This window comes from Hemiscyllium ocellatum, chromosome 31 (assembly GCF_020745735.1).
Source record: "Hemiscyllium ocellatum isolate sHemOce1 chromosome 31, sHemOce1.pat.X.cur, whole genome shotgun sequence".
NCBI classification, from domain to species: Eukaryota; Metazoa; Chordata; class Chondrichthyes; order Orectolobiformes; family Hemiscylliidae; genus Hemiscyllium; species Hemiscyllium ocellatum.
The window spans coordinates 49,643,052-49,667,895 of NC_083431.1; the positions used below are offsets into that span (position 1 = coordinate 49,643,052).

Below are 24,844 nucleotides of genomic sequence, written 5' to 3' on the forward strand. Positions count from 1 at the left end.
ATGGGCTTGACACCTAATGTAGGCCTCTTTCAAAATGGAGTTGGTAGCATCACTGAGTGACTCAATGTTTGGCCTTTCCCACCCCATTACAGGGGAATTAAGACAGTCAGATGGAACCTCAACGGGGTATATTGCAGTGACTTTTGTTACATGGTTAAACATAGCAGCCATTCTGTGAAGTTCTTGGGACAAAGACAGCTATCTCTACTTCAGCCGTTAAAGGTGGGTCCTTCGCGATCTCTCCCTAACACACCTTGTCTGCTGTTACTGATGTGCACTGTAGTCTCAACGTGGACTGAATTCACAATACAATTTTCAGTTGGCTACAATTTGCACAGCAACATCCCACAAATCTCAGCGGAATGAAGGGGAACTTTATCTCAGGGTATGAATCACATGAGGAATAATGGTTGGAACATCAGGAAGCAATGGCTTTAATTACCAAAGTTTAACCTGAATGACGGTGATTTGACTTCTTTTTAAAAAATTACTTATGGCACATGTGTATCAAGTCCATCCCTAGTTGCCCCCTTGAGAAGGTGGGGGTGAACTGCCTTCTTCAATCGCTGCAGTCCATGTGCTGTAGGTAGACCTGCAATGCCCTAAGGAGGAAATTCCAGGACTTTGACCCAGTGACACTGAAGGAACAGCAATATATTTCCAAATCAGGATGGTGACTGAGTTGATGGTGAATTTGCAAATGGTGGTGTTCCCGTGTATCTGCTGCCCTTGTCCTTCTAAATGGAAGTGGTCATGGGATTGTAAGGTTCTGGATTAGTGGTGCTGGAAGAGCACAGCAGTTCAGGCAGCATCCGAGAAGCAGTAAAATCGACGTTTCGGGCAAAAGCCCTTCGTCAGGAATAAAATTCCTGATGAAGGGCTTTTGCCCGAAACGTCGATGTCACTGCTCCTCGGATGCTGCCTGAACTTGCTGTGCTCTTCCAGCACCACTAATCCAGAATCTGGTTTCCAGCATCTGCAGTCATTGTTTTTACCTATGGGATTGTAAGGTGCTGTGTGAGGGTCTTTGATGAATTTCTGCAGTGATCTTGTAGATAGTACACACTGCTGCTACTGAGCGCCGATGGTGGAGGGATTGAATGTTTGTCGATGTGGTGCCAATCAAGTGGGGGCTGTTTTGTCCTGGATGGTGTCAAGCTTCCTGAGTGTTGTTGGAGCTGCACCCATCTAGGTAAATGGGGAGTATTCCATCACACTCCTGACATATGCCTTATGGATAGGCTTTGAGGAGTTGGGAGGGGAGTTGCTTACTGCACTATTCCTAGCCTCTGACCTGGCCACCGTCCCAGAGGCCAAGGAGTCAACATCTTTGCTGGAAGAGTGGCCAGGGCGTGGACGAGGCAGGGGGAGCAAGAAATGTAATGACCAGCTCTGCTGGTAGTGAGACCCTTCCCGTGCCACCCAATGTGATGGCCTGTCCTTTCATGGGTACAGGGAGAAAGCGAGCTTCTATAACTCACCGGCTTAGTGATGAAGGAGCTGATCAGGGTGACTGCTGACCAGAAAAAGATCCCACAGCTCAGAATGAACTTCCTGTTGAAGCGGTCACCAAGGAAACCAAAGATCGGGGTGGCCACCATGAAGCTGCAGATGAAAACTAGGGAGAGAGAGAGAAAACCAGCAAATTAGTTATCCAGTTTTCACTCTGGCAATGTTATTCATATAAACACTGTATAAATTCTAGATCAATTTCCAGTCAGTGTGTAGCACTGATAATATACTAAATGTCTTGTAGTGGATGTCACTGTTAGGTCTAGAGCTCCACAATCTGATCACCGACTGGATTTATTTTGCTGCTAGCACCCCATGAAACTCCTAAGTCATCGCCATGTTAAACCAAGGCCTCAGAATGAGCCCACGATCTATCAGAGGACATCTTCCCTGGGGTCCATCTTTTAACCATGCAGTCACCCAGGCAGGTTTTGTCCAGAGTGCTTCAGTGATACAACATCCCAAAGGTTCTAAGCACCTCCAACAGCTTCCTCAATGCTACCCCAGACTTGAACACGCAACCTTCTAGCTCAGATGTGGACGTGCTACTCACTGAACTATAGCTGATCCTTACTGAGCCCAATCATTTTCTGTCGCAGATTAATGGTAGCCATGGAACAACTCTGACTGCCCAGCAACTGACCGGCTTGGTTACACGGTGTTTCTTTAATATTTATTGATGGGACATGGGTAATAGTGACCAGGCCAGCATTTATCACCCAGATGGCAGTTATTTGTAACCACCTTGCTGTGAGCCTGGATTCACATGTAGGCCAGACTGGGTAAGGATATTAGATTTCCTTAGATGGGTTTTTATAACAATCAGCATGATTTCCAATTCAAATTCCACCATCTGCCATGTGGGATTCAAACCCATGTCCCCAACCTGGGACTCTTTCCAGTGACAGTACCACTGCCTCCCCAGTCCTCAACACTTTGAACCAGTTTCTGCCCGAATTTTTTTTTCAGGAAGGCTGCAGGTGGATTTCAGTGGGATTTAATAACTTTTCCCCTTGTGATCTTTTTCTGAAATGAGACTCAGCTGAACCGGTCCAGTTAACCTGAAAAATAAAACAACTTCATCTGGCAGCTTGAAGCTGCAAATTCTAAATGAACAAGAGAAGTCGAGCAGGAAAGGCTCTGCCTGATTCAATGAGAACTAACGTTCACCACAGTATGCTGCAAGAATCATCCTCACTGTATGCTAGATTGTCTAATTACCCTGAGTGTGAGAGACAATGTGTGAGAGCTAGTGTGTACTCAAGTCTGTGTGTGAGTCAGTGCGTGTAGGAGTGTGCGTATGAGTTTGGAGAAATATTTATGGGACTGTGTATGAGTTCGTGTGAATGTGTATAAGTATGTGAGATTATATAGTTTATCAATTAGTTACAGCGTATGAATGAAAAGGCCTTAGTTTGCTGCCCGATAATAGAATAGTTCAAAGTTTCCAAATATAGAGGATTGAATCTCTGACTCCCTCCTCAAGTGGTGTTTCATCGTAAGGGACCATTCTTTCTTATTGAAAACACAATTTACAAAAGCTACAGTATGTCCCTGTTGGGTTGTGGTAATGTAAATCGGAGGATGACAGTATGGCTCTGACAGGGGGAGAGCCCAGTTTGACATCCCTGGCTCTGTATCATCCAGCCAAAAGGAATCTCTAAAAATAGAGCAGGCTCGGGTCGCTTATCTCCACGAGGTCACTGTGTAATGAGTGTCTTTCAAGAAAGAGACACATCTCATTTATAACGCTGGAAAACAGCTTGCAGATCGTGACCCAACTCCAGTTCCCTGATGTGTTACTGCCTTGGAACTGCAGGAAGCATATCATTCCCTATAATAGAGAGATGCACAGTTTTCTAATGTAGTGCAGTAGTGAGGGAGCTGCTCCCTTTAACAAAACTATCACTCCCCCAATACAGCCTACCCTCTGGCTTCATCGCTTCCTTGATATTGTGGCTTTCATGACCTCAGGATGTCTCAGCGAGGATCTCTGACAACGTTGCATTGTTGTGATGTCGGTCATATCCCAGCAACATGTACACAGCAAGCTCCCATTAGCAGCTGCCTGATAAATAATAAGCTCATCTGTTTTATTCGGCGCTGTCGGTTGAGAGATAAAGCCTGCCACTGTCTTCATCACAACGCCCCACCCTCACTCCTCTGAGGATGGCACTGGCCTCAGTTTAATTACTCTGCTGAAAGAAGGAGTCTCCCACAGTGCAGCACTCCCTCAGTATGTGCTCAAGTCTTTGGAGTGAAGTCTAAAGCCAAAGCTCTTGATTGACACAAACAGTACCCATCCAAAGTCAACTCGATGAATAGTCTGAGTAAAGGGTGTAGTGGAAGGAGTGAGATTAAAGCATTCTGGTAAGTAGATCAAACTGAAAACCTAACAACAACAAAAACAATTTTGCAGAATACACTTACTCTGAACAATATATTAGTTGACTGGATTTTTACCTCTATATGGGAGGAAGTCTACTGTGTAGCCATTCTATCTTAACTGCCTCTGCTCTGCCATCATTAACATACTGACTGAAGGTGATTTTTTATTTGACCCCAGCCTCAAGAGCAGTTTTTTTGGGTGAGAGAGGGCAGTGTTACAGATTCCCTTTCTGTGAGGGCATTTTACTGGACATTACTCCAAATGGCCTGGTTCTGATTTCAAGGTTATGACCTTCCCAGCTACCTGAACTGCACAACCACAGGAGACATAGAATCACATCCTTACAGTGTGGAAACAGGCCATTTGGCCCAACAAGTCCACACTGACCCTCCAAAGAGTAACCCATCCCCCGGTGAAGGTTCACTAAATAATAGGATTGTCCCATATGAACAGATTGATTCAACTGGGCCCATATTCACAGGAGTTTAGAAGGATGAGCAGGGATCTGATTGAAACACTAAGTTTTAACAGGGTTAGTCAGACTAGATGATGGGGGTTTGTTTCCCCTGGTTGTGCAGTCTAGAACCAAGGGATTTCAGGATGCATGGAAGACCACTTAGGACTGAAGTAAGGAAACATTTCTTCACTCAGAAGATGGTGAAGATTCACTAACACAGGAGAATATGGATGGGAGGTCACTGAATATATACGGGATGGCACTGCTGCCTCACAGGGCCAGGGACCTGGTTCGATTCCAGGTGATTCTCGGGCGACTATCTAAGTGGAGTTTGCATATTCTCCCCGTGTCTGTGTGGGTTTCCTCCCACAATAGAAAGATGTGCAGGTTAGGTGGATTGGCCATGCTAACTTGCCCCATAGTGTTTAAGGGTGTGTAGGTAAAGTGCATTAGTCAGGGGTAAATATAGGATAATATGGTAGCGGAATGGATCTGAGTGGGTTACTCTTCTAAGGGTCGGTGTGGACTTGTTGGGGCAAAGGGCCTGTTTCCATACTGTAGGTATTCTATAAATAAGAAAGAGATAGATACATTTCTATGTCATAAAGGCATTAACGGTTATGAGTAGAAAGTGGGAAGATGGTATTGAGATACACAATCACACCATAGTTCATAGTTTCTACATTTAACTTGTATAGCAAATGACACAGCCTTCCCCACTCAATGAAAGGGTCTCAGTGGTTTGCAGGCAACAAAACTAATGATTCCAGGACCGTGGTCTTGGGTGAAATGAGAAGCCAGTTTAGAAGGGGATAGCAGCACACGTTCTCCACACAATGTGTTGGGCAGAGATAGAGAGATTCTTGATAAGCAAGGCTGGGGGCGTAAAAAGGCTGGGGGCGTAAAAAGGCTGGGGGCGTAAAAAGGCTGGGGGCGTAAAAATGATCCAGAATGTTGGGGGGCCAGGTTAGCCATGACTTGGCTGAAATGACAAAACAGCCTCAAGGGGCTGAATAACCTACTCCTGCTTCTAATTCCATCTGGTTATATCTGTGTTAACGAAATGACTGCCTTTAACCAGAACCTGAACTCTCCAATATCATAAGTTACCTGCTGACACTGAGACTCATTGTTATGTGAAGCCAGGAATGTTACATCCCAAAGTAAAGTGAACAGGCAGTAGTTGGGATGATGGATGAGGAAACACGTACGTGGCACATGGAGCTAAGTACGTGCCTGTTTGATTCTGGTCTATTCATGAGTGACAGCCTTGACCCATTACCCGTTTCATTATTCCATACACATGGCTGGAAGGGAGTTGAAGGGGGAGATCTGTTATAGCCCGATAAAGACGACTTTCTTTAAATACATCAGTTAAATGATCAGATCCTGCTCCCGATATATAATGGGGCAGCGGTGTCGGTGCAAAACAGGAAGCACACTCTGTAACTTTCGCCGAGGTTTCCTTCCTGTGTTTACTCTCTGCTGGCATTTCAGAACAATTTACAGGAAGGTAACAAAAGATTAACGGCTGACACCAACGAATAAAGTCTGGCTGTTTTGGTGTGTCCATCCATTTGCTGTGACGTTCAATAATAATCAAAATGTGAGTGACATCTCATTGTGATCCCTTCAACCTCTGTCAGTGAGGTCACCCAAAGCTAGGACTCATCAGTCAGTCAGTCTGAGTGTTTGTGTATGTGTGTCTGTGGGTGAATTTATGTCTCTGTGTGTGTGTGGTTGTGTATGTGTGTGTTTATGTCTGTGTATGTGTTTGTGTATGTGTGTTTTTCTGTATGCGTGTTTGTCTGTGTGTTTATATCTGTGTGTGTTTTTGTAGGTATCTGTTTATGTCTGTCTGTGTGTTTGTGTGTGTGTGTATGTTTATATTTGTGTGTGCAAATGTGTGAATGTGTATGTGTCTGAGACAAGGGCAGGCTGTTTCTGTCTTAACTCTGCGATATTAGCTGGAACAGGACTGAGAGGCTTCAAGTAGTTGGAGAGACTGGGGAAGCAGCTCTGGACACTGATCAGTGTTGAAAATGATGAAGAGTTTTGATGGAGGGGAGTCATTGGTTCTGTGACAGGTCTCTAGAGGTCTTGACTGCTTGGTGGGGAGCTGGTCACAGCCCCCTGTGCCAACTCCTTGGGTAGAGGGGTGCAGGCTGGGGCCATACCAGGTTAAGGCATATCAGTCAGTAGCACCATCAAACCATGGTGGCCTCTGATGATCATACACCCTGCCGAGGGCCATGACAACAGAGAGTCCCAGACCATGGGGTGATGCCAAGAATTGGAGCTGCAGGGCTGCTAAGGGGCATGTTAACACCAAGTTGGTGCTAAGCCTCTCTCAAAAGCACCAAATGAATCTACCGTGAGCAAATCCAACTTGAGCGCCCAACTTCCCACCACTGGGTGTAAACCAGGGTTGAAGCTATTGACTACTAACTGTCCACTCCATCAGTTATGGAGGCTAGAGGGGGGTGGTGGGGCAAAGATTGTCCATGGGCTGTCTCAAAATCTAACCAAGCCAGGAGCAACAAAAAACAGTGGGATCCACACAGTCAATATCCTCACTCGATTCAGATGCTCCCCTCACAACCAAGATCCCCAGAGGGGAAGGGATTGAACAGTGCCTCAAGTTGTTATAACATGGGACGCACAGTCTCAACGGTTGATGGAAGGAGATTCAATGCAAACTTTCAAAAAGGAATTTAGTAAATAATTGAAAAATAAATCTTTGCAATGAACGGGCAGAGGAGGAGGGAGGAAGTGGTTCCAACAGAATGAGTGTATGATAGACTGCCAACAGGTTCAGTCAAAAATGATAGAACACCACAAAGGCTGGGCAAAGATGGGCGAGTAAAATAGTCAGAGTTGCCAAGATGGCAGATTGGGTCGAGTCGAGAATTTACACGGGCATTGCCAAGTTGCAAAGGTAGATCTTTTCCAAAGAGTTACAGTGACTTTGCCAGAAGTGGACACTTGTGTCACAAAGAATCATGGCTTCTACTCTCCCAGAAGAAAAAAGTAATAAGACGTATAAATTACACATTCTCGTCTGACCCATTTTGTATATTTCAAAGTGAAGCTCCATTAAGAGCAGTAGGTTCATTTCCAAGAATTATTGGTTCTTTATTTTCTATTCCCCTTGTGGATTAGATACTCATTCACCATGGTGTCTTTGGAAGACATGTCTTTATTTCATTCTCACGAGTGTCCATTGGTCCTTCAGGTTGGACCTGTGAATCTTGGGCTGCAGACAGATATCATCACTGCCCGTTCTCTGTCTGCTCTCCCTTTCACTGATCACACAGCTCAACACAACCAGCCTAGGAGAAAGCTGTAACCCAGCTATGCTGAAATTGTACATTACTGTTCCCAGGCCCTGGAACTGAAGTAGGGTTGTTTGTTTTTAAAACAAATTACACAATGACTTTACTTTATTGTGACTTGAGGCTGCTAATTTTGAAATTAAAACAAAACGCCCAACAAAGTGATTATAATTTAATTGGTTAGCAATTTACTGTAATCCCATTGTCTTGGTGTCAAAAATCTAGCCTCCGTGTTCAAAGTTTGTTGGTTCAAATCCCCACCTCCAGAGACAGAAGGGGATGAGGACTACTCTGGATTGACTCTCCAGCGCGGTACAGAGGTCATGCCGCACTGTCAGCGGTGCTGTCTTTGTGGCGAGATGTGGAAGGAAATGATTCCATGACACAATGTTGAAGGAGCGCAGGGGAATGGTACTCCCTCTACACTGTGTCCCAACTAATACTCATCCCTCAACTGATACACACACACACACACACACAGAAATGAATTGGTCATTTATTACATTGTCATTTGTGGGAACAGACTGTGCATAAATTGGCTGTCACGCTTTTATGACTATACTTCAAAAGTATCTCGTGGTCCGTAAAACAATTCAGGATGTTAGAAGGTGGTGAGAGTCTGTGCGTACAGTAAAGCGTTGACGTTCCTCTCTCTCAATTGTGGGAAAGCTTACCCACTTCATTAAAGCAGGCCGCGCACTATGAGTAATCTATCAGTAACCTGATGGCTACATCACTTCTAAAGGCTGCTTTGACACTCCTGCGTCACAAGAAATTATTAATAGGTGCCTCTGACCCACTCACTGCTTTTGCTGGCTACTGCGGTGTGCATGAAAGGGTCTGGCAGCTCACCATTTTTTACTGAGCTATCACCAAGGTAAGGAATGGCCTGGTTGTGGTGATCACAGTCAAGGAACTCTCAGTCCCTTTTCAACCAACGGAAGTCACCAGCCAAGCTGAGGAATTTTCTAGAAAAGGGGAATTCCATGCACGTATTGACTTTATTTAACTTGCTTGCGAGCAGATCCTTCCCAACATTTAGCTGGGTTTCAGGAAATGTAGGTCCCCAGGGTCTATCGGCAGAGGATGTAGCCATTATTCCCAATGAAATACCAGGCATTTTGTGAAGACAAATAACATCCTTTTTAACTGGAATGTGCCGGCTGTGTGTCAAAAAAAGCACTAAAAGTGCGGCAGTCAGTGTTCTTTTAGTAGGAATCTGTCATCACTTGTTCCATGAATACAGTTGGAAATCATGTTGGAGTTGGGCTTTGTATTTTAGGCAAGGCCTAAAGTTAGGCCTCACATGTAAGTTGGGCATTACTACTGTCTCACTGGTAGTCACTTGGTTATCACCCATGTCTATCTTTGTTTCATAATTCTTTCATGGGATGTGGGCATGAATTGGACCCCAGGAAGATGCCCACAAAAGCCATCAGATTTTTACATGAATGAAAACAATTCACTTCGATCCTCTGAGAAGGGGTCTACCCAGGACTGTTCTAATTCTTCCATGGGATGTGGCTATCGCTGACAAGATATACATTTGCTGCCCATCCTGAATTACCCTTGAAGGGAGTGGCTTGTCAGACCATTTCAGGGGGCAATTTCAGAGTGCCAATCACACTCCTGTGGGTTTGGAATCACATGTAGCCTGGACCAGGTAGAGACAGCTTCCCCAAAGCACAGTAGCAAACCAGATTTCTACAACAACAGACCGTGATTATTATGGTCAGTATCACTGCGACCAATTCAAATTGTAATCACAAAAACAGAAATTACAGGCAGGTCTAGCAACATCTGAGAATGTTTCGAGTCTACTGTTCCTTCCTCAGAACTTGTAGCCTTTGGGGAAGGGAGTCTGCTGCCCTTACCCAGTCTGGCCTATACGTGACTCCAGACCCACAGCAATTTTGTTGACTCCTAACTGTCCACTGAAAAGGCCATAGAGTTCAACGGCAATGATAGACGGGCAACAATTGCCACTGATGCCCACATCCAATGCAGGAATTATGAAAGTCTGGCAGCCAGTCCTGCTGGGAAAGGCCCTCATGACTCATTGCAATTCCATGGAATGTCGCTGGTATGCAAAACCATCTGTAAAAGTGCAGTACAACCTCTGAAATTGGAACAGCTTCTTCTGAGGTCATTCCTCATCTGAGGGGACTGAGCGTGATTGCCTTCCCTCTGGAGGTGAGAGGTGGCTAAATAATGGATCTGCTCACCCAGTGGCGGGGAGTGGCAGGGGGGCCAGTGGGATAATAACCTTCTGCAAACCACTCCCCCCCCCCCCCAAGTCTGTTGGAAAGACTTGCAATGGTCTGTTCCTCCAACCGTTGTTGGCCATGGGTTGGAATTTCCCACCAGGCAGTGGGGAGATTGCATATTTCCAGGGAGGGGTTTCACTTGGAGACAGTAAGGAAATCAGAGTCAATAGATGTGAAGCTGGAAGAGCACAGCAGGTCAGACAGCACCCGAGGAGCAGCAAGTCAAGGTTTCGGATCGAAAAACTTTGTCAGGACTTTCTCTCACACTGAAGCAATGAACCCTCCATCCTTGAGCTGTCTGGGTAGTAAAATGGAGCTCACAAGACCAAAATAACAGCAAAAAGATTTCTAACCTCAACAGCGAATAAAATCAACCGCATAAAACGAATTGAAATTCTGCAACGTGGGAATGGGAGGTGACTGCGATAGTACCGGGCGTTGCATTGTGTTTAAACTCAGCGAGAAGGTCGAGTCCGAAATTCAAACTTCAACACATCAGCGTTTGAGGCCACTCCCTGAGATCCAGCATTATCTCCGAGCCAAGGCCTCTGGGCCCCTCAGCCACATCTGTACAACACAAGCGCTGAATCAAACACTGACGATTAGCTCAAGTGGAATCCCAGGAAAGGGAGGGGAACACTTGCGGGTTGGGGTGGGGGGAAGGGTATGTTCAAGGCGAATCAGCACACTTGGGTTTTGCAAAATGTAATGAAATCCATTTTCTAAATACTTGTATCCCATGCCCCTCTAAGACCGTGTGAGACAATGTGCTAAATTGTCCATAGTGTTCAGAGATGTATAGGTGCATTAGTCAGAGGACATGTAGAATAATAGGGTAGGGGAATGGGTCTGGGTGGGTTACTCTTCAGAGGGTCAGTGTGGACTTGATGTGCCAAATGGCCTATTTCCACACAGTAGGTTTTCTACGATACCTTCTATGATTTACTGGACAACATTTTGCAGTTCAGTTTCAACTTCCCTGTGTTTGTTTTTTGTTTATGAGCCTATCTTTGGTTGGAAAGCATTGTTCAATTGACATCAGCAAGTTGACTTTTGGAATTGCTGACAGTGTACTACTTGAAGGATTGGAGGCGACATTACTTCAGATCAGGCTGACCATGCAATCTCAATAACCCATTCCTGCCCTCTCTCCATACCCCTTGATCCCTTTGGCCACAAGGGCAATGTCCAACTCCCTCTTGAATATATTTAACCATAACCCCGACAGCTTCCTGTGGGAGAGAATTCCACAGGTCCACAACTCTGAGTGAAGGAATTCTTCCTCATCTCGATCCTGAATGGCTTACCCTTTATTATTACACGTGACCCCCAGTTCTGGATTTCCCCAAAATCAAGAACATTCTTCCCATGTCTAGTCGGTCCAGTCCCATCAGGATTTCATATGTTTCTATGAAATCACACCTCAGTTTTCTAAATTCCAGCAAATACATGCCCAGTCAATCCAGTCTTTCCTCATATGTTACTCCTGCCATCCGTGAATCAGTCTGGTGAATATTCACTGGACTCCCTCAATAACAAGAATGTCCTTCCTCAGATTAAGAGACCAAAACTGCACACAATACTCAAGGAGTGACCTCACCAAGGCCCCATATAACTGCAGCAAGACATCCCTACACCTATACTCAAATCCTCCCTCTATGAAGGCCAGCATGCCATTAGCTTTCCTCACTGACTGCTGCCCCTGCATGCCAACCTTCAGTGAGTGTTCCACCATGACACCCAGGTCTCGTTGCACCTCACCTTTTCCTAAACTGCCACCCATCAGACAATAAGCTGCCTTCCTGTTTTTGTGATCAAAGTGGATAACAGACTCAAAACGTTAACTCTGTTTCTCTCTCTCTGGATACTGGTTGAGCAGCTGAATTTCTCCAACACCGAGTTTGCTAACGGCTCTGAAATAGCCATGAAAAGTATTTTTTAAGCGCAAAATCTTTGCTCTCAGAAGAGGAAGACGATGTGGGCAGGACATTTTAAAAATGAGAAAGCAGTAAACCTGCTCAAGCTGAAAGAAGCTGCTCGCTATCATAATTGTGGTGAAATCAGGAACAAATTCCCAGCTATTGATCTGTGTCACTGACTTAAACACAATGAATGACAATCTGGCCAGCGTAATTCAGACAGGAGTGCAGCGTGGGAATGGGAGGGATGAAAAGACAAGGTCAAGCTGGAATTTGTCAAAGCGATAGATTTACGATGAATAGCAATGACAACAGAACTGATCTGTGCTGCAAGTTGAACATGGATATTATCTTGACCCAGCAATGGAGGGACAAGGGGATCAATGACTTGCTGGGTCTGCACTGTGTGAGATAGTGTGTGTTTAAACAAAAGGGAGTCGTGGGGGAAAGAACGCTCCTGGGCCAGGTCTGGTTAGTGGGAAGACTTGAACAAAGAGCTTTCTCATAGATGGTGCTGATGGAGACTGCACAGCAGGAGAGCATTTTGAGAATTCGGACATGGCCATTAGGCCACTCTAGTCTCCAGGGCAGGTACAGGTGACTCCCTACCTGCAGCAGCTTTTACCTTAATGTGCCCTAATGACTGCCATTACCCTGTTATTATCATTACTGCGAGGCGATCAATCCATCAACAGATAGGTGTGTGCAATGGGTTTCCAAACACCAATCCATTTTGGCTGATTTAGTGTGACATCTTGATAGAAGCCTGAAGAAATCAGCACTGAATCATCTCGTTTACAGAAAGGGACAGGCGCGCTGTCTCGCCCCGAGAGGGACAGACACGGCGTCTCACCCTGAGGGGGACAGACGCGCCATCTCGCACCGAGAGGGACAGACGCGCCGTCTCACCCCGAGAGGGACAGACGCGCCGTCACTCCCTGAGAGGGACAGACGCGCCGTCTCACCCCGAGAGGGACAGACGCGCCGTCTCACCCCGAGAGGGACAGACGCGCCGTCTCACCCTGAGAGGGACAGACGCGCCGTCACTCCTAGAGGGACAGATGCGCTGTCTCACCCTGAGAGGGACAGACGCGCCGTCTCACCCCGAGAGGGACAGACACGCCGTCACTCCCTGAGAGGGACAGACGCACCGTCTCGCCCCAAGAGGGACAGACGCGCCGTCACTCCCTGAGAGGGACAGACGCGCCGTCACTCCCTGAGAGGGACAGACGCACCGTCTCGCCCCAAGAGGGACAGACGTGCCGTCACTCCCTGAGAGGGACAGACATGCCATCACTCCCTGAGAGGGACAGACACGCCGTCTCACCCCAAGAGGGACAGATGCGCCATCTCGCCCTGAGAGGGACAGACACACACCATCTCAGTTGTTTCCAGGTAGAAGGCGACCTCACTGTCCTCTTCTTGTTCCCAGTGGGAGTTTAGGTCCTTGTCAGCCCCTTACATCGTGCCCAACATTGTAAAAATGGGCCTTTATGGACCGGGAGGGCAAATTCCTGGCTAGTCCCGCTTCAGCTTGTTCTCGGCCTGACACCATCATTGATTTAATCCTCAATAAGCTCAGTCTGATTGAACATGGTCTAGATTACTGACCAGCCTATAGCCCAGGACTGAGTCTGCCTGCTGTCTTTAGGTAGATTCACTCAGGAAACTCAAACCCTCATGTCATTGCAATGAAATGGTCTTCTCCACAACAGAATCCTGTGGGACATTATTTGCAGGTGAATTGGAGGAGGGCATTCAGCTGTTTTCAGCTTGCTGCACTGGATTGAGATCATAGCTGCTCTGTACCTCCCATCTTTATTCTATATCCCTGGATTCCATAACCAAAACTGATTAATTTTCATGCTAAACATTGCACTTATCAGTCCCTATCAGTCATCTTCCAGAAGAAGTCTCCAAAACTCATGAGATGAAGAAGAGTTTTCAAATTTCGCCCAGCACATTTCTTTTCAGTTGCTATGGAAATAGTTTGCAGGTACCAGTGCTTGCCAAGTCAAAATAAAGAGAGAATAACATCAGCCCTTGCGTCTCACAGGGCAGTAGTTCCTCCATTCACAAGTTAAAGTGAATGAAGATAAACATCTAGTGCTAACGTACTGGATAGATTCACTACTGGAAGAAATTTGTGTTGTGTGACATTGCACCTTTAAGAGACATGCTCATCTTGTCAACACTGTATCATAGCATGTGACCTGAGGACATAACAATCTCATCCTCCATCAGATCACTGGAGGCACAGTGGCTCAGTGGTTAGCACTGCAACCTCAGCACCAGGGACCCAGGTTCAATTCCAGCCTTGGGCAACTGTCTGTGTGGAGTTTGCACATTCTCTGCATGTGGGTGTGCTCCAGTTTCCTCCCACAGTCACAAAGATATGCATGCAGCTGGTTTGGCTGTACTAAATTATCCTTTAGTGTCCAATGGGTATGCAAGCTAGATAGATGAGCCATGAGAAATGCAGAATTACTGCAATGGGGTGGACCAGTGTGGATGAAATGAGGTAAAAACAAGGACTGCAGATGCTGGAAACCAGATTCTAGATTAGAGTGGTGTTGGAAAAGCACAGCAGTGGATGAAATGAGTCAAATGACCTCCTTCCACCCTAGGGATTCTGTGATTCACCTGAAGCATAGCACGCTACTGGTAAGCAGCACGCTTATTAGCCCAAACTTTCTGTACCTGGGAAATGCATATACTAAAAAATGTCTGTTAGATTCTTCAATATTACAATATAGTTCTTTATCTTACAGGAGATACAATAAACATGACTCCATCAGGTAAAAGTGCCCTGTGGAGTAAAATCCACACCATTTTGCTTGGTAACGAATGAAGAATGTGCCCATTGGCCACAATTGTTTTAATTCCCTTCAGATCAGTTGAACAAGTTCAGTGACAACATGGTTAGCTGTAGCGGAAATCTGACTTTATTGGAAACCTTTTACAGTGGGAGATTGCTTTGTTTCTGCCAATATTCAGGTTTCTGACATTTGTCAGGTCATGCCCTCTGCCATTGGGCATGTGCAAATGCCCAGACACCAGCTCACTACTGGGCAGCATCCTCACTACTTTACAGAGTATTCCGGGGAACACTGCTGGACAAGGAAACCACTTCTGGCCTTCAGAAAGTGACAGACCTTTAATGATTTCACAACTCGAACCCCCAGTCAAATCTGTTCAAAAGCTGCAGTTGCCGAGTGGGCCCGTTGTATCCACTCAATTCGGCAAATGTCAGCGCAACAGAGCCCTTCCAGCTCAGGCCTACTCTCACTTCACTCTGCCCCTGAGTGAGGAACCTTCAAAACCATTGGCCTTTTTCTTACGGCGCATCAAACAACTTCCACCAACTCTCTCATTCCAATTCGTCGTCAATGCCAGGATAATGCACAAGCGAGCATCTTCAGCTAATTCAGAGTCGTGCCACCTTTGATTTTTTTTTTAAAGTCTAAAAAAGAATTGTTTTAGAGTCATTTTTTAGCGTCATTAACTCTAACTCGGGGTAGAGATCAGAGGAGGTGTGACTGAACAGTAGCAGAGTAACACGGAGAAACTAGGATTGTTCCCTCTAATAACAGAGAACACATTACTAAAGGAGGAATTAGGTGGGGAGCTCAAAATGCTGAGGGGCTCTGACAGAGCATCTGCCACAAGGAATCGGGGTGGGCTGTAAGCTTTAACTACCAACAGGTAGGCTTGCCATTGAAGATACTTGGGAAAAATATCCAACCATAAGATGAGGAAAGTTTTTGACAGGCACTAAGTTCTGTTCTGGAATGTTCTGCCTGAAGGTGTTGGAAGCAGACTCAGTTGGAACTTTTGAAAGGGAATTGAATAAATACTACTGAATAACTAATACTGTTTCAAAGAGCTAATAGTGGAGCTGAAAGACCGGCTTAGATGAATCCACAGCTTTCACAATCTTTTATAGATGTCTATTAAGAATTCATCTGCTTTCTCTCAGGACCAAAGGTAGAGAGAAAAAAACAACATTGATTTCCATCTTATTCACCAGCCTCTAGCTGGGAAGAATCTGCACAGAGCAGCAAAGGTGAGAGGTCACTCATCAGGTTTGCATTACAAACACCAACACCTTTGAGGGATGGCATCAAAGTACAGTTTCTGATCTGTACTGATTTAGAAACGTCAGATTGTAATTATCCTTCACAGATGAGGTAGTTTTGTGTTACTGGCAAGGAGTTACTAGCAACAAGCTACAAGGTCTTTGTAACTTGTGAAACTGAATTCAATAGATCTCACCCAGAAAGATGCCCACGAAAGTCATCAGATTGCTTCAGCAATGAAAGTAATTCACTTCTATCCTCTGAGAATCTTTGCCTAATCTACTCATATCTGCTTTTAATTCCTTCATGGGATGTGGCTATCGCTGTCAAAATCCGCATTTGTTACCATTCCTGAATTGCCTTTGAACTTAGGATCTTTCTCGGGCCATGTCAGGGGGCAGGTAAGAGTCAACCACACATTGCTGTGGGTCTGGAGTCACATATAGGCCAGACCAGGTAAGGAGGAGCAGATTTCCTTTCCTAAAGAATGTTAGTGAACCAGGCGGGTTTTTAAACATAGAAAAAGATAATTTCAGGCTGTTATTACTAAGACTGAATTTCAATTCCTATTTTTTATGAATTTGAACTCCAACAGATGCAATGGTGGGATTTGAACCCAAATCATTAGTCTGGGCCTCTAGAATACTGGTCTAGCTTAACATTACCACTATACCACCATTTCCCAAACTACAACACTGCATACCCTTTGTCACCCTGGTGTAAATGAGTGCTAGCCTGCCAGTATCATCAAAGCTGCAGAAATGTACTAACCCACTGATGACAAACCAATTTCTTAAACTAAACTGACTCAAGTCCAAAATCCAGCAACTCCAATCCCGTTTGAGAAAGGTGATCATTCAACTCTATTCAGTTTTTCAATGGAATGGGTGGGTGAAAACCCACATGTGTAACTCGCTGAGGGGGTGACCTCAGTGTGAGAGGCACAGTAGAGTCAAAGGGTTGAAATGCAGTTGGAAGATCCCATAGAGAGTGCTCAACTTTTGCATTAAACCAGATGCATCCTGGTTCATCTTGTGCATTTTCACACTTCACAAGTCTTCCCTTTTTCAAATTGTAAAGGAAAGGCAAATCACCTGACATTAGGCACTCACAGCAGAGCCCCTTGAGTATCACTTCCTCTTTTGCCCTCTGTACACCATCCCACCACTACACTCTGAGACCGCACACTGAAGATACAAGATGTGGAGGCATTTCTTTTTTCAGAGGGAAGTGAATCTGCGGAATTCTTTACCGCAGAGGCCTGTTGAGGCTGGGTCAATAAGTACCGTCCAGGCTGAGATGGACAGATTTCTAATCGGTAAGAGAAAGGGGGGAAAGGCAGGAAAGTGGAGCTGATGATCATCCGATCAGCCATGGGCCGAATGGCCTACGTCTGCTCCTTTGTCTCATGGGCTCACATTGTTCAATTTTTTTTCCCATTTTGGTCACTCCATTCTCCTCCTTTATTCCCCCTCTTCGTCTCCACCCTCAACTCAAGGCTTCACCGGTTACCCCCTCTCCTTTCAATACTGACACTCTTCCCTCACTTTTCCCCCCTCCCAAACATACACACAGTTACCAAGGCAACAACCCTCGCCATCATGATCCAAATGATTTAATGGTGCCCACAGGTTACCCACATCACCTGGGAGTCAATATTAGCAGGCCATTCACTTTTCCCAGCCTGGGGAGGTATTGAGACTCTTTCCAGTGCCTTACTCTTGCACTCTTCCTTCTGACCACACCCCCCTCCTCCCTTGCACTCTTCCTTCCGTTTCCCCCTCCCCAACCCACCCCCATGCCCTCACTCAGTGCTGCTGCTGTAACTCATGGTGCTCACAGTGTCTACAGGCCACAGCCATTGCTACTAGCGACAGGAGCAGGGCCAAGCAGAACAGGGTCACCTCGGTTCAGCCAGGCCTGACTCGAGTGTCAGGCTGGACCCTTCGCATATTGCCAGCAAGGACACAGCCAGCTCCCTCAGGCTTTCTGCAGAGGAAGGCAATCTGGAGCATTATTCCACAGGTTAGTAGCAACCAGGTGAATAAAGTCTGAAATTCGAAACAAAACTAGCCCCATGGTGGCCGTATAACCACTGTTGTTGTAAAAATGCACTTGCTTCAATGCACTGTAATCACGAAGGCTAATGAAATGCTGGCATTTATTTCAACGGAATTGGAGTATGGGAGTCCGGAAAGCTTACTGCAACTATACAAGGTGCTGGTGAGACTACATCTGGAGCACTGTGAGCAGTTTTAGACATAGTTTAATCAGAGGTGGTTGAGAGAAGGCCCTCAGATGTTCCCTGGTATGAAAGGATTGTCTTATGAGCAAAGGATTACATTCCCTACAGTGTGGAAACAGGCCCTTCGGCCCAACAAGTCCACACCACCCCTCCAAAGAGAAACCCACCCAAACCCATTCCCCTACCCTATATTTATCCCTGACTAACACACCTAACACTGTGGGCAATTTAGCATGGCCAATTCACCTGACCTGCACATCTTTTGGATTGTGGGAGGAAACACCCAGGGGAAACCCACGAGACACGGGGAGAATGTGCAAACTCCACACAGACAGGTGGGAATCGAACCCAGGCACTGTGAGGAAGCAACCCAATCCAGAGACAGAGTTTCATTATGAAAGAATTTTAATGGCTGTTAGGATACAAACTGCAAATCTAGCTCAGGCCTACGTGGTAAGAAACCTGGGGGATAATCAGATCTCCTGGAACAGACTCAATGTAGGTCAGGTTTGGGGTCCAGTGACCTTCCCTCAGAACTAAAATTCAGCGTAGTTACAGATAGGTTTTTGATCAGTCGGGGATTTGAGCGTTACGGGGGAAAGGGCAGTAAAGTGGACAGAAGGGATGTCAGTTCAACTATGGCCCTGCTGAGCAGCAGAGCAGGCTTGAAGGGCTGAATGGCCTTCTCCAGTTCCTATTCCTTATGGTCTTTGAGGGAAGGAAATCTGCCATCTTCACCTGACTTGGTCTATATGTGACTCCAGCCTGCCAGTGATGTGCTTGATTCTTAACTGCCCTCTGGGCAATAAAAGTTGCCCTTGCCAGTGATGCTAACATCTCAAGAGTGACTAAACAAAAACATATATTCACTCATTCTCATATAGACAAAGCCACTCACACATACACATTACAACAAGTGGTTCTGAGTTACCCGCACATGTCTTTAGATAAGTTTTACTGTAAGAGGTACATTGTGTACACTGATTTCATCACCTCTGGTATTCACAGCAGAATGATGGGCTTGGGTTGAAATGTGGGTATCTCAATTCTGTATAGAGTGGGAGAAAGGCAGAAAGTAAACAAATGAAACTAATCAAGCTGTTTAGAAATCTAATCATCAGTGTTCAGCTCAACAGTTATATCTTTCAATTGTAGAATTTAATAGACTCCACTCTAATAGTGCTTGGCTTCATTCCTTCTCAGCATTGATACTGCAAGATATCGACAGACAGACCATTCAAATCTACATAGGTGCTTACCCTTCACCTCAGCAAGTAGAGCCTAATCTTATTGACTCGCCCAAGCTCCTATGCCCCTTTATCCTCTTTCACTTCACTCATCTCAGACCATTTCATTTGCAGCAATCAAATTGGGTGTCACAGAATGGGTAGCTTGGATTCTTAAAATAACTGACCCTAAGACTGCGTAACACTGACATACACATCCTCAATCGACTGACACCAGCTTCCCTGGAAAGATGCCAACAACAATACTATTTTTACAAAAAGGGGATTCAGCACAGCCGCTGAGCACCTGATTAGTATCAGTATTGCCTGTCATCTCAAGTGAAAATGTAAAAGGTATAAGCATCATTTCCTCGCTATGACAGTCAGTCCCTGTTCCATATACTAACTACCCACAATGCCTCTCCATGACCATATACCATATACCCACAATACCTCTCCTTAACAATATACCAACTACCCACAATGCCTCTCCATGACCATAAACCATATACCCACAATGCCTCTCCTTAACAATATACCAACTACCCACAATGCCTCTCCATGACCATAAACCATATACCCACAATGCCTCTCCTTAACAATATACCAACTACACACAATGCCTCTCCATGCTTTCATTGAATTGTTGAGAGCCAAAGTCCACTGTCACAATTCACTGGGATCTTCTGCAAGTCTAGAATGATTGGTGGATCTCCCCGGTGTTGCCAAAGGGTCTGGATTAAATGATTTTCCCACAAAAAACACTAGTGATGCAGACACCGTAAAGTTCTCATCGAGTGTTCTGTCCCAGCAATGACTTCCCTCCCTGTCTCTGGCCTTATTTAGCTTCAAAAAACTCAGAAATCTCCCAACCGTAGCCTCTTGCATGTCTGCCATTTCCATTCCTCCATCATTAACAACCATGCCTTCAGCCACGTCAGTCCCAAATTCTGGAATTTGTTCCCTAAACCTCTCGCTCTCTTGAACTTCCTTTCATCTAAAGACCCATCTCCTTGACCAAATGCTTTGTCATCCTACATAATGTCCGCTTCTTTGGGCTCAGGGTCAATTTTGTTTTGACTGGTTATGATTCTGTGAGGTGCTTTGGCATGTTTTCCAGTTTTACAGGTGCTATACCATTGTAAGTTGTTGTTGGTGTACGGACAGGGACCAGAATCTGCAGGTTCTGGAGCTCATGAAGTCCTGTCCAGCATTGAGGGTAGTTGGTACATTGTCATGGAGAGGCATTGTGGGTATATGGTATATGGTCATGAAGAGGCATTGTGGGTAGTTAGTACTTGCAGAGGTGGATGGTGCACCAGGGCACTTTATAATCTCAAGATCCTATCAAGGTGCCAACTGGAGGTATGACAGAATGGTGATGCTCAAATAAGGAATGCATTGCATCCAAAGACCTAATTGATTTGAGGTGAGGAGTCAACATGAGAATAAACTGCACATACTTCACCAAATGCCAATCCTCACGGTCTTACCTGGGTTATGGGGGCATCCATGGATAGATTCAGTGCTGCCCTCTGAATGTCAGATCCAGCCAATAATAGTCTAAGATGGCATCAACAGTAAGAACCTGGAGTTAATCCTCCTCATGGCTGGGGGTAAAGTTTAGAAGCTCAGCTTTGTCCCTATGCCCCTCCATTGGGAATAACTGCCCAAGTCCAAACTGGGATTTAAACCTCCAGCCCTTGACACTATGGTGGGTCTCTGCCACCAACAGCGAGGGGAGCACTTTCTTTAACAAAACAATTGGTAAATAATCCTCTCACACACTGATTGGGTTGTTTCAGCTGGAGAAACATTCAAATCTTATCCCTCACGCTCTCATCCAAGAGACAGAGTTTCATTATGAAAGAATTTTAATGACTGTTAGGATACAAACTGCAAATCTAGCTCAGGCCTACGTGGTAAGAAACCTGGGGGATAATCAGACCTCCTGGAACAGTCTCGATGTGGGTCAGGTTTTCGTGGGACAAGTCTGCACATTGGAGTTCCACTGATTCTTAGATTCAATGTGTTTTTTTTCTGTTTATCAATTCACCCCAGCATTAGATTGCCAACTCTATCTGGGTGTGTCCATCATGTGTGACCTCCACCCCTCACATCACTGGCGATCTAAAATGTCCATTCTCGCAGTAATTCTCACAGTCATTTGCAAAACAAAAATGGCTCTTAATCATCTGATTGGATGATTCTTTGCTGTCAAACTTCCCATCGCCATTATCTCCAATACATTTATAAGTAACTAGCAGAAGTGTTCACAGATAACGACAGAACCATGGGTGTCAATGCCCCATGATTTCTCTCATAGCAGTGTTCTTAGGACACAGCGTGTTCCTGTAGATATTTTTCAATTTTTTTTCCTCAGGCCTCCTTTCGCCAAAACAAACCCATCCTCCGTTCAGGTGGACAACATGCCCCTCGATCTTCCCGGACATCGCTTGACATATCAACAAACAAAAAAGAGGAGGCCTTTTCCTACCTCTTCCGGCAGAAATGTCCAATCTCCATGCAACTGCGCCCCACAGTGGTCTGGATGACTCAGAGGTGGGCAGGGGACTGGGGAAATCATGAGCCACATTTGCCCCAACAAGTTTCCATGCCCTCCTCTAGAAAACAAGATGTGATGATCTGTAAGGATCTCTGGGCAGTGCCCACAGTAACCAATATGGCACTCTCCTTCCTTTCCCAAACTTTCCCTTTCCTGGCATGAGCTTGGGAATTTTTATAGCGCCTTCCGTGACTTCAGACCTCACAGGTCAATGAGTAGGTTTGAAATGTTAGCCACTACAGCCAATTTGCACACAGCAAGGTCCCATAAATAGCCCTGCAAAAATGGTAATCTTGTGATATTATTCCAAAAGCATATATTTTCACCTGGGAATAACCTCCTGCATTTTCTCTGAATATTGCCACGGTCTCTCACTTTAACGGCTCATTTGAGAGGCAGCCTGTCCATCAGCAGTGTACCACAGTGACAGGTCTACATTCTATTCTCCAGTCTCTGGGACAGGACTCAAAACCACAAACATCTGATCTAACTGCACTTCGCCTGCTATCAAAACAAAAACCCAAAGCTGACATCTGAAGCAGAGACTGATGGAGCTGAACTTTAGATTAGATTACTTACAGTGTGGAAACAGGCCCTTCGGCCCAACAAGTCCACACCGACCCGCAACCCACCCATACCCCTATATTTACCCCTTACCGAACACTACAGGCAATTTAGCATGGCCAATTCACCTGAAACCGGAGCAAACCCACGCAGATACAGGGAGAACGTGCAAACTCCACACAGTCAGTCGGACTGGCGCTGTGAGGCAGCAGTGCTAACCACTGTGCCGCCGTGCCACCCATAACTTCAGCAGCCTCCTTAACATAATTATCTGTTACACTGAAGTTAAGTGTAAAGTTGGCAGATATTCAAAGTCCTTGACCTACGCTTTATGGTGTGAGCAATAAACCCTCTGGCAAAGCATCTCCTACATTCCCTGGGCTGGGGTGGGGAGGGGTGGCAAGCATTACCTCTCATTGCACTGGGAGTAAAATTTGCATATATGTAGCACCTTTCGTGACCTCACAAATGCCTCACAGCCAATGAAGCGATGCTAAGGTATCATCAGCCTTATTAGGTATGAGTCACAGTTTGCACTGTCCCAGGCAAGGAAGTGACTAGATTAGATTCCCTACAGTGTGGAAACAGGCTCTTCGGTCCAACATAGTCGATACTGACCCTCCGACGAGTAACCCACCCAGACCCATTTCCTTCTGACTAATGCACCTAATGAGCAATTTATCCTGGCCAATTCACCTGACCTGCACATGTTTGGACTGTGGGAGGAAATCGGAGCACCCGGAGGAAACCCGCACAGACATGGGGAGAATGTGCAAACTCCACACAGACTGTCACTCGAGGCTGGATTCGAACCTGGGACCCTGGTGCTGTGAGGCAGCAGTGCTCACCACTGAGCCACCGTGCCGCCCTGGAAAGGGCCTCCCCACTCCCAAGCTCCTGACCCCCAATATTCCTCGCCTGCACCCCCAATCCCTCCTCAGCCCAATCCCCTGCCCCTTGGATACAGCCTTTGTTCTGCCCACACTCCACCTGAATCCCCGTTTCCCGAACCCCCACTTGGTCAGCTCATAGCCCTCGCTGTTGCCAGTGGCAACATTGTATTTTCCATAATAACTCCATTTGCACACAGCAACATCCACACAAACAGCAACCAGACAGTCTGGTAACATGTTGTTGGTCGAGAGATTTAGAAATTTGGCAGAGATACATTTGAACTCCTTCCAAAAGCGACTTCAGAGTGCAGCAGCCCAAGAACCCACTTCTAATGCACTTATATCTTTCTTTACTGATGGTTTGCCTGTTTCTGACCGTGCGTTTGCCTGGTGGAAGGGCTCCAAATTCTGCTGCACAGGGCAGATTTCTGTCAGGACTGAGCTAACATCAGCCCAGTGTCATTCCACGTGGGGGAAATGGAGTACTGTTGCTGATGCTCCAGCACTGCCCCAGACATCACTGGAATTAAAGACGAACACTGGTGAGTAAATTCATGCTGGATGTAATACAAACTGTGACTTCAATTGTTTCAGTTTCAGAAATGAGCAAGGGGCAGGTTTGACTAAGCAAGGTAGATGTGGAGGTGGGTGATCAACAACAACTTACATGATATAGCACCTTTAAAGGACTGAAATGTCGCAAGGTGTTTCGCCAGTGCACAGTGTCCCAAGGTGACATATCTCAAGGTATTTCACTGCAGGGCAGCACGGTGGCCTCAGTGTCAGGGACCTGGGTTCAATTCAACCCAACAGGCAAATCTCTGTTTGATGTTTGCACATTCTCCCTGCGTCTGTATGGTTTCCCTCTGGGGTGTTCCCACAGTCACAAAGATGTGCTGGTTAGGTGGATTGGCCATCCTAAATTGCCTGCGAGGTGCAGGCTTGGTGTGTTATGCATGGGAGATGCAAGCTGACAGGATGGGATACTGTTCAGAGCGTTGGTATGGGCTGAATGGCCTGCTTCCACACCGTAAGAGCTTCTATTCTGTGGTGATAAAACAAAATAGTGAGTTTTAGAAAGATGCTTTTTAATCAGTAAGGTGATCAAGGGCTAAAGGGAAAAGGAAGGAAATGAGATGAGAATTATTGGCTCAACCATGATTTCATAGAATGGCAGACATGATGGGCTGAACAGTGTGGCTCTGTTCCATTGGCATATTGTTTTAAAGTCTGACACTGAACTACACAAGGGCATTGTGGGTCAGATGAGCAAAGGCTTGGTCAAAGATGTAAGCTCTGAGTGAGGGGCGTCTTAAAGGGAGTGCAGAGATATACAGGGGGTGTTTCAGAGGTTGGAGCCAGGAAGACTGAAGCCTGGGCAAACAATAATGG

General features: G+C 45.8%; 1 protein-coding gene across 1 annotated transcript in view; it reads right to left on the reverse strand.

Annotated features, from left to right (window-relative positions):
- LOC132830385 (sphingosine-1-phosphate transporter SPNS2-like) overlaps positions 1-24,844 on the reverse strand; it is a 94,807-nt gene that overhangs the window by 42,149 nt on the left and 27,814 nt on the right. Inside the window, exon 3 of the mRNA XM_060848042.1 lies at positions 1,482-1,618. Within this exon, the coding sequence (XP_060704025.1) occupies positions 1,482-1,618 (137 nt within the window). The remainder of the gene's footprint in view (positions 1-1,481; positions 1,619-24,844) is intronic.